The sequence below is a fragment of the Oncorhynchus masou genome, unplaced genomic scaffold (assembly GCF_036934945.1).
Source record: "Oncorhynchus masou masou isolate Uvic2021 unplaced genomic scaffold, UVic_Omas_1.1 unplaced_scaffold_1765, whole genome shotgun sequence".
Lineage (NCBI taxonomy): Eukaryota > Metazoa > Chordata > Actinopteri > Salmoniformes > Salmonidae > Oncorhynchus > Oncorhynchus masou.
In genome coordinates this window covers 96,926-106,726 of record NW_027007824.1, presented here as the reverse complement: position 1 = coordinate 106,726, position 9,801 = coordinate 96,926, and the positions used below count along the sequence as shown (strand labels likewise).

Sequence of the window (9,801 nt, the reverse complement as noted above, 5' to 3'; positions counted from 1 at the left end):
TTGGGGAAACGGAAGTGAAGACACTAAAAGGCAAATGATTACTTGATGTGTTGATAAGTACTGTATGCCTTCATCAGGACACGGAGTCCTTGGGCTCCGTCTGAAATGTCATCCTATTCCATATGTAGTGCACTTCTTTTGCCCGCAGCCTCATTGGTCTGGTCAAAGTAGGGCACTGGATAGGGTGCCATTTCAGACACACCCCTTGTGCACAAATGATTGTGACTGTAAATATGTTTTTAAAACTGTTAGGTCAGACTCTTATATCCCTGGTCTGTTATGTACATATGTAAATGTGGTGGGGGGAAGAAAGAACTGTGACAATATGCCTTTTACTTGAAATTGGATGATTGGTTTTGGCTTCATTCCAAGAAGTACATGTCTTTTTCTACATAAAGGTTGACATTTGGCTTGTTTTTTGTCTACATTGTACCATCAAGTGACTTGTGTGAAGATATTTCTGTGCACCCGGTATCAATTTCTATTAAAACAAGCATGTGGACTTGCAGATGTATGTGTTGAATATTTGCTTTGACTGACACTCCCTCAACCTGTTCCACCCTTTTTAACTGCCCTGCCCAGGGAGCAGTACGACCGCCAGGGGGCCACACCCGCAGCGTTCACACACACACGCGCATTTGAATATTTTAATTTAACCTTCTAAGTAGGCAAGTCAGTTAAGAACATTCTTATTTACAATGATGGCCGAACCCGGACGATGCTGGGCCAATTGTGCGATGCCCTATGGGAATCCCAATCAGGGCTGGTTGTGATACAGCCTGGATTCGAAGCCGTGGTGTCTAACACTGATATGCAGTGCCTCAGACTGCTGCCCCACTCGGTAGTTAAAAATACAGTATGTATGCACATGAATTTATGTGCAGAGTTGCACTGATGAGAGGGTTTATTTTCTTAATATCAAACTGATATAAGTAAAGTATTCTTGCTTATATAATTATTGGACCATGCAATTGTCACAAGTTTAAATGACTATACAATAGCACCCCAGCTACAGAATACCCAGAGACACACAAGTTTCATGTCCCCAAATGACTCCTGTATTTCGAAAGAAAAGGGAACATACGGTTAGTGCTATTCGGGATCATTGGGACGTCCCGGGCAGCAAGGAGCCAACGAAACCCCCACACACAGCTGGTGTAGGGTCATGTGACAGACAGGATACGGTCACGTGATTGCCTCTGTTGACGATTGTATCTGGATTTGCACAATGAATTCGGCCTTTCACTGTGTCTGGTGCAATGTCATCGCCTCCCCTAACTGTCGTTTACTGAGTAAAAATACACACTTTCACAGCCAAACGAACGCAACCTCGGGTGTTAAGTCGAACGTCAACAGAGAGGACATGTAAAGCCATCGTTTTGAAAAGGAGGAATTGTATACGCTGACTAAGGAGAACACATTAAGTTCACATATCGAGCCTTTCTTTTATAAGGTAAGGTTGCCTTGTATTTGGAATGATTTAATAAGGGTTTCATAAAACTGTGTTTAATAGTTGTTCTGAGACTAAAATAAATTACATATCATAAAGCAACGTTATTTTGGGGGAAATATTTGTTTTGGACCTGCTTCACCAGTATTGGGGATTGTCGTTTGTCCAATCATTTAGGCCAAATAATTCGGTTGGACCAATAACCGTGAAAACCGGAGGGCATAATTTCTATAGAAAATGCAGACGTATTATTTGCGTTACATCTATCATGTTTATATCAAGACCAACATCACTTGGACGTTTATCTTAGTTTAGTCAGCAACTGACGTTCAATTTTCACATGAACGACAAATCGTATATATTTACTGCATCAGCATTGCGTTTGTAAATGCATGAAAGGGAAAGGGGATACCTATTCAGTTGTACAGATGAAGGCATTCAGTTGAAATGTGTCTTCCGTAGGTAATGTCCTTTGTCTATCCCTTATGCAATGATTTAAAATTAAACATTAATAGCTTAATTCTAGAGTTTAGACAGAATATTTGTTGATTTAAATGAATTTGGGCCTAATATTAGGCCATGAAAGAGATGCATTTTGAGATTAATGACACTGCTTTTTCTATCATACATTCGTCTTTTAATTAGATCTTCAGCACATAAACTTTAGCATGAAGACACTGCCTCTGAGAGTTTTATTCCCTACCTTCCTCACCCAATGAACTAATATTACTATTCTGGTGTGACCCTCCGAACGTGACACAAGAAGACACACTGACCATTGGCAAGAAGTACAAGGGTTGATAAATGTTCCTAACTCCCCTTTCACAGAGGAGCCCTATTTCTTTGAGGCCAGTCACAACAGCAGTCCCTTTGTCTAAACAGAAAGACATAATCAGATTTGTAGCAACTGAGGATAGAGAGGCCTTATATTTCAAAAAGGAAGTTACCTGCCTTGCCTTCACACACAGTGAATGTAGTGGTGATTTAGGTCTTGGTGGTGGTGAATGATATGACAGGTGCATGACGGTTGTCATCTGTCCGCAGCAGACCATTCGGTGTTGCTCTCCAAGGCTGTTGAAACAGAGTTTCAGGGCCATTGAAGTTGATTGACAGGAAAGGGTACGGCTCACATCGGGATTATACCCTTTGCACCGCAGAGTGCAGCCAAGCTGTGCTGCACTGGCCCAATTCTGCATCAAACATACACGACAAGGGCCTCCCGAGTGGCGCAGTGGTCTAAGGCACTGCATCGAAGTGCTAGCTGTGCCACCAGAGATCCTGGTTCAAGTCCAGGCTCTGTCGCAGCCGGACGTCACCGGAGACCATGGTGCGCCGCACAATTGGCCCAGCACTGTCCGGGTAAGGACATGTTCTTGTCCCATTGCGCACTAGCGACTCCTGTGGCAGGCCGGGTGCAGTGCACACAGACACAGTCGCCAGGTGTACAGTGTTTCCTCTGACACACTGGCTGGGTTGTGTTGTGTTTCGGAGGACGTATGGCTTTTGACCTTCGCCTCTCCCGAGTCCGTACAGGGGGTTGCAGCGAAGGGACAAGACTGTAACTGTAACCAATTGGATACCACGGAATTGGCGAGAAAATGGGTAAAATAACATACATGACCAAAAGGTTTACACCACTCCAGTCAACGCTGGCATTGCACATGAAGTCAGGCTTGTGTGCGGCTGCTTGGCCATGGAAACCCAGTTCATGAAGCTCCCGACCAACAGTTCTTGTGCTGACGTTGCTTCCAGAGGTCGGAACTCCGTAGTGAGTGTTACAACCGAAGACCGAACACTTACAGTTGGAGGACCGAAATTTGACCAACTGACTTGTTGGAAAGGTGGCATCCTATGTCTGTGCCATGTTGAAAGTCACTGAGCTCTTCAGTAAGGCCATTCTACTGCCATGTTTGTCTATGGAGATTGCATGGCTGTGTGCTTGATTTTATACACCGGTGATCAACGGGTGTGACTAAAATGGCTTAATCTACTCATTTGAAGAGGTGTCTTGCACACTTTTGTATGTCTTATGTAGTTGCCGGAACAGTGCGTTTCGGGTCACGATAGTATGAAAACTGTATAATAGCTAAGGACGGCCAAACACCAGAATCAAATCCAATCAAATGTTATTGTTCACACGCGACGAATACAACAGCTGAAGACTTTACCCTGAAATGCTTACTTACGAGCCCTTTCCCAACAATGCATAGTTAAAAGGCTCCGACCTCCATCCTATGCTAGCTTGCTACTGATGGCCTGGCTCGCTGTCTAAATCGCCGTGACCCCCAACCAACCTCTCCACTCACCGGACCCTTTTGATCACTCGACTAAGCATGCCTCTCCTTAATGTCAATATGCCTTGTCCATTGGTGTTCTGGTTAGTGTTTATTGGCTTATTTCACTGTAGAGCCTCTAGTCCTACTCACTATACCTTATCCAACCTATAGTCCTGCTTAGTTCCACCACCCACACATGCAATGACATCTCCTGGTTTCAATGATGTTTCTAGAGACAATATCTTTCTCTTCATCACTCAATACCTAGGTTTACCTCCACTGTATTCACATCCTACCATACCTTTGTCTGTACATTATACCTTGATGCTATTTTATCGCCCCCAGAAACCTCTCTTTTTACTTTCTGTTCCAGACGTTCTTAGACAACCAATTCTTATTGCCACCACCCACACATTTTAGCCGCACCCTTATTCTACTCCTCCTCTGTTCCTCTGGCGATGTAGAGGTGAATCCAGGCCCTGCAGTGCCTAGCTCCACTCCTATTCCCCAGGCGCTCTCTTTTGACGACTTCTGTAACCGTAATAGCCTTGGTTTCATGCATGTTAACATTAGACGCCTCCTCCCTAAGTTTGTTCTATTCACTGCTTTAGCACACTCTGCCAACCCGGATGTTCTAGCTGTGTCTGAATCCTGGCTTAGGAAGACTACCAAAAATTCTGAAATTTTAATTCCATACTACAACATTTTCAGACAAGATAGAACTGCCAAAGGGGGCGGTGTTGCAATCAACTGCAAAGATAGCCTGCAGAGTCCTGTCCTACTATCCAGGTCTGTACCCAAACAATTTGAACTTCTACTTTTAAAATCCACCTCTCTAAAAACAAGTCTCTCACCTTGCCGCCTGCTATAGACCACCCTCTGCCCCCAGCTGTGCTCTGACACCATATGTGAACTGATTGCCCCCATCTATCTTCAGAGCTCGTGCTGCTAGGCGACCTAAACTGGAACATGCTTAACACCCCAGCCATCCTACAATCTAAACTTGATGCCCCTCAATCTCACACAAATTATCAATGAACCTACCAGGTACCTCCCCAAAGCCTTAAACACGGGCACCCTCATAGACATCATCCTAACCAATTTGCCCTCTAAATACACCTCTGCTGTCTTCAACCAAGATCTCAGCGATCACTGCCTCATTGCCTGCATCCGTAATGGGTCTGCGGTCAAACGACCTCCACTCATCACTGTAAAACGCTCCCTGAAACACTTTAGCGATCAGGCCTTTCTAATCGACCTGGCCGGGGTATCCAGGAAGGATATTGATCTCATCCCGTCAGTAGAGGATGCCTGGATATTTTTTAAAAATGCCTTCCTAACCATCTTAAATAAACATGCCCCATTCAAGAAATTTAGAACCAGGAACAGATATAGCCCTTGGTTCTCCCCAGGCCTGACTGTCCTTAACCAACACAGAAACATCCTATGGCGTTCTGAATTAGGTTATGTTCCCAAAGCAGGTAAGCGCTCTGTAGACAGCCCGACTGAAAAGACTCTTCAAGTAGTGTCAGGGCCTCGGCGCGCTTGTCGTCCTCCTTGAACTTGTTCTCAACTTGCCTACCTGGTTAAATAAAGGTGAAATAAATAAATACAATAAAAAAGTAAGAGAATAAGCAACTAGAAAAAATAGTAACACAATAACGGGGCTATATAAACTGAGCAAAAAAGGCCAGGCTCAGGGTCCCTGTTCATCTGCGTGAATGTGCCTTAGGCATGCTGCAAGGAGGCATGAGGACTGCAGATGTGGCCAGGGTAATAAATTGCAATGTCAGTACTGTGAGAATGAACCCAAACCGGCTGCGCGCGTGGGTCCATCATGGGGTCCATCATGGGGTCCATCATGGGGTCCATCATGGGGTCCATCATGGGGTCCATCATGGGGTCCATCATGGGGTCCATCATGGTCTGGGGTGGTGTGTCACAGTGGGGCGGTGTGTCACAGCATCATCGGACTGAGCTTGTTGTCATCGCAGGCAATCTCAACGCTGTGCTACAGGGAAGACATCTTCCTCTCTCTCATGTGGTACCCTTCCTGCAGGCTCATCCTGACATGACCCTACAGCATGAAAATGCCACCAGCCATACTGTTCGCCAGTGTTCTGCCATGGCCAGCAAAGAGCTCGGATCTCAATCCCATTGAGCATGTCTGGGACCTGTTGGATCGGAGGTTGAGGGCTAAGGTCGCTCCCGCCAGAAATGTCTGGGAACTTGCAGGTGCCTTGGTGGAAGAGTGGGCAAATCTGGTGCATTCCATGAGGAGGAGATGGACAGCAGGACTTAATGCAGCTGGTGGGCACACCAGATACTGACTGTTACTTTTGTTGTAGAATCTTATGTTCATACAAATATTTACGCATGTTAAGTTTGCTGAAAATAAACGCAGTTGACAGTGAGAGAATGGGGTTACGAGGTAATTGAGATGATACTGTATTTACATGTGGGTAGGGGTAAAAGTGACCAGGCAATCAGGATAGATAATAAGCAGAGTAGCGGCAGCGTGTGTGAAAGTGTTTTTCTACCCATTTTTTGGTATCCAATTGGTAGCTACATTGTCTCATCACTGAAACTCCTTTACGGACTCTGGAGAGGCGAAGGTCGAGGGCCATGGGTCCCCCTAAACACGACCCAACAAGCGCACTGCTTCTTGACACAATGCCTGCTTAATCTGGAAGCCAGCTGCACCAATGAAACACCCTGCGACCGTGTCAGCGTGCATGCGCCCGGCCTGCCACAGGAGTCACTAGAGCGCGATGGGACAAGGACATCCCTGCTGGCCAACCCCTCGAACCAGGATCTCTAGTGGCACAGTTAGCAACTGCGATGCAGTGCCTTAGAACACTGCGCCACTCTGGAGGCCCGTGTGTTTGAGTGTGTGGGTAGAGTCTAGTGAGTGTGTGAGTAGAGTCTAGTGAGTGTGTGGGTAGAGTCTAGTGAGTGTGTGGGTAGAGTCTCAGAGTGTGTAGAGTCTAGTGAGTGTGTGGGTAGAGTCTAGTGAGTGTGTGGGTAGAGTCTAGTGAGTGTGTGGGTAGAGTCTAGTGAGTGTGGGGTAGAGTCTAGTGAGTGTGGGTAGAGTCTAGTGAGTGTGTGGGTAGAGTCTAGTGAGTGTGTGGGTAGAGTCTAGTGAGTGTGTGGGTAGAGTCTAGTGAGTGTGTGGGTAGAGTCTCGTGAGTGTGCATTGAGTCACTGCAAGAGAGTCTGCGCAATACAGTGTCCATGCAAATAGTCCGGGAAGCCATTTGACTGACTGTTCAGCTTGTTGACTGTTCAGGAGCCTTTTGGTCCCAAACTTAGAGGTCCTGGATGACAGGGAGCTTGGCCCCGGTGATGTACTGGGCTATCCGCACTATCCTCTGTAGCGTCTTGCGGTCGGATGCCAATCAGTGATGCAGCCAGTCAGGATGCTCTCAATGATGCAGCTGTAGAACTTTTTATGGATCTGAGAAACCAATGCCATATCCTTTCAGCCTCCTGAGGGGGAAGTGGCTTTGTTGTGCCTTCTTCACGACTGTTGCTGTGTGTGGACAATGTTAATTCCTTAGTGATGTGGACACCGAGGAACTTGAAGCTCTCCACCTGCTCCACTACAGCCCTGTCAAAGGGATGAAGACATGTTATTTTAGATGGGTGTGTGGGGCTGTTCTTAACACCCATAGTTCATCCCAATTTGCTCAACATTCCATTGAATTGGTATATTATAACCTTTCCTGTCTGCCTGTCAAAGGCCTACTCTGTTGAGGCAGTTCAAAAACATTTAAACAAGCATGTCCTGTCAACACTCACTACTCACTAAACAAACTAGGTACAACTGGTTTGGTGAGCGATTGTCAACAGTATACTTTTTGCTTCGTGTTTTTTTTTTCGTGCTTCTCACCTTCTTTCTCATGTCCTCCATTGAGCTCAATGTCACTCATTCCCCAGTTGTCAGACTCAGTGTTTCTCTTCTCCCACTTCAAATTCCTTTTGCAGAACCCGGATTTAGGTATATACACTGATTGTACGTATCAAACACAGTTTATACAAATACCGAGCTGAGTAACATCCAATTTCAGTTCTCTTTTTTGCTTGTTTGTTTTTTCTTTGTTTACATTATGAACTGGTGGTTATCTGGAGGTGAAAAGCCTCTGTGGATCAACTGTGTTTGGTAGGATTGCTCTGTCAAATGTCCGTCAACACACCAAATACATTGATAAGCCTAGTTCAGAACCAGATAAACTTAGTAACTGAACATTTCTTTCTTTTGTCTGTCCAGGTCCTGCTGTAGTTCTGGTCTGTATCCAGTCTCCTCTCTAAATGGCGATAGCACGCCAGTTTGGATTACTCTTGTGGAAGAACTACCTTCAGCAGGTGGGTGGTGTAGAGATAACTACCTTCAGCAGGTGGGTGGTGTAGGGATAACTACCTTCAGCAGGTGGGTGGTGTAGGGATAACTACCTTCAGCAGGTGGGTGGTGTAGGGGATATTGAATGTAAATGTTCAGGGAGATGCTACAGTTAACCACCTGAATAAGATCTATAACTTTATTGTGAGTTGTACTTTGCAGAGAGGGAAATGTGTACAGTACTATTTAATAATAATAATCCATGGGACTTATAGTGCTTTTCAAGGACCCAACATCACTTTACAATTGTAAGAAAAACAAAAAACAGGAGTGAAGACATCAGACTTAACGAAAACATGAATAAAGAGAGGGGTGGGCTCAAAGAAGGTAGTGTGATGTGTATGGGGAGGGTTGGGATTTGGATACGAACCTGGTTTAGGGTAAGTGGTGGGATTGGGGTTGTATACAAGCCCGGTTTAGGGTAAGGTGCGGGTTTGGGGTTAGTATAGAAACCTGGTTTAGGCTAAGGGGCGGGATCGGGGTGAGTGTATATAAACCTGGTTTAGGCTAAGGGGCGGGATTGGGGTGAGTGTATATAAACCTGGTTTAGGCTAAGGGGCGGGATTGGGGTGAGTGTGTATATAATAAACCTGGTTTATATAAAGGGGCTGGGGTTATATAAACCTGGTTTAGGCTAAGGGGCGGGATTGGGGTGAGTGTATATAAACCTGGTTTAGGCTAAGGGGCGGGATTGGATTGGGGTAAGGGGCGGGATGCTGACACAGTGTCACAGCCACAGGTTCTGTCACAAGACTGTCTTGACCCATGTTTGGTCTAGCAGCCCCATAGTTCTATCAACTCTTGGGGAAATCAATGTTTGCAGATAAATTCGGTAATTTCAGGAAATGTTTCAATTTAAAACTTTTGAAGTAGCTTCTTTTCATTTAAATGATAAATGATTGATAATATATGCAAATGTTTTTCTATTCATGAATTGGAATTTCAGTGTAGTTCCTGACTTCAATTCAATCGTAACCCAACTCTGCCATCAACATTGATTTATCATGTGACAAGTTCATTTAGAGGTTAGCAACGGGACATGAAAGCCTGGTGTGTGTCTTGGCTGTTGTTGTGTTGCACTGAAACGTGTTAAGGTGGAGGTCAAAATGTAGTCATTTAAAATCTAAATTACCTTGCTGCCTTTTGTTTTCCATATATTCTATATTGACATGGTACTTTTGCCATCCCACCAATGGTAACCACTAGCTTCCATGGTGTGGATGAATTGACAAATCTACAGTAGGTTTTAAAGACCAGTTCTTTAATTGACTATTGTGAGTGATTAATATGTGATGGTTTGATATAGCCACCTCATCCAAACTCTGTCCTTTCACACATCCTGGGCCAGTATTTGTAAAGTGTCTCAGAGTAGGAGTGATGATCTAGGATCAGTTGAGCCTTTTTGATAGTAATGCTTATAAGATTACATGTACCTGATCCCTAGATCAGCACTCATACTTTGAGACTTTTATGATACGGTCTGACGACCCTCAGTCTTGATATATATTGCCAAGCTTAATGCTGCATTGAAACAGTAGGTGGTGAAACACACTGGCCTGGGATATGTATTCACTGATGAAAGATTGAATTGAATGGTAAGTAAATACACTTCTGTAGTTTTTCTTGTGTGTATAAAATGTGCTGGTGTGTTTGAGTTTGTTTCTCAGTACTTTGGG

The 9,801-nt window shown here is 44.8% G+C and overlaps 1 protein-coding gene across 1 annotated transcript in view; it reads left to right on the top strand.

Annotated features, from left to right (window-relative positions):
• Positions 1 to 1,288: 1,288 nt before the first annotated feature.
• Positions 1,289 to 9,801, top strand: part of LOC135532198 (phospholipid-transporting ATPase ABCA3-like) — an 86,434-nt gene continuing 77,921 nt past the window's right edge. The window contains 2 exon segments of the mRNA XM_064959803.1: positions 1,289 to 1,453; positions 7,997 to 8,091. Coding sequence (XP_064815875.1) covers positions 8,038 to 8,091 — 54 coding nt within the window. The 5' untranslated portion in view covers positions 1,289 to 1,453; positions 7,997 to 8,037.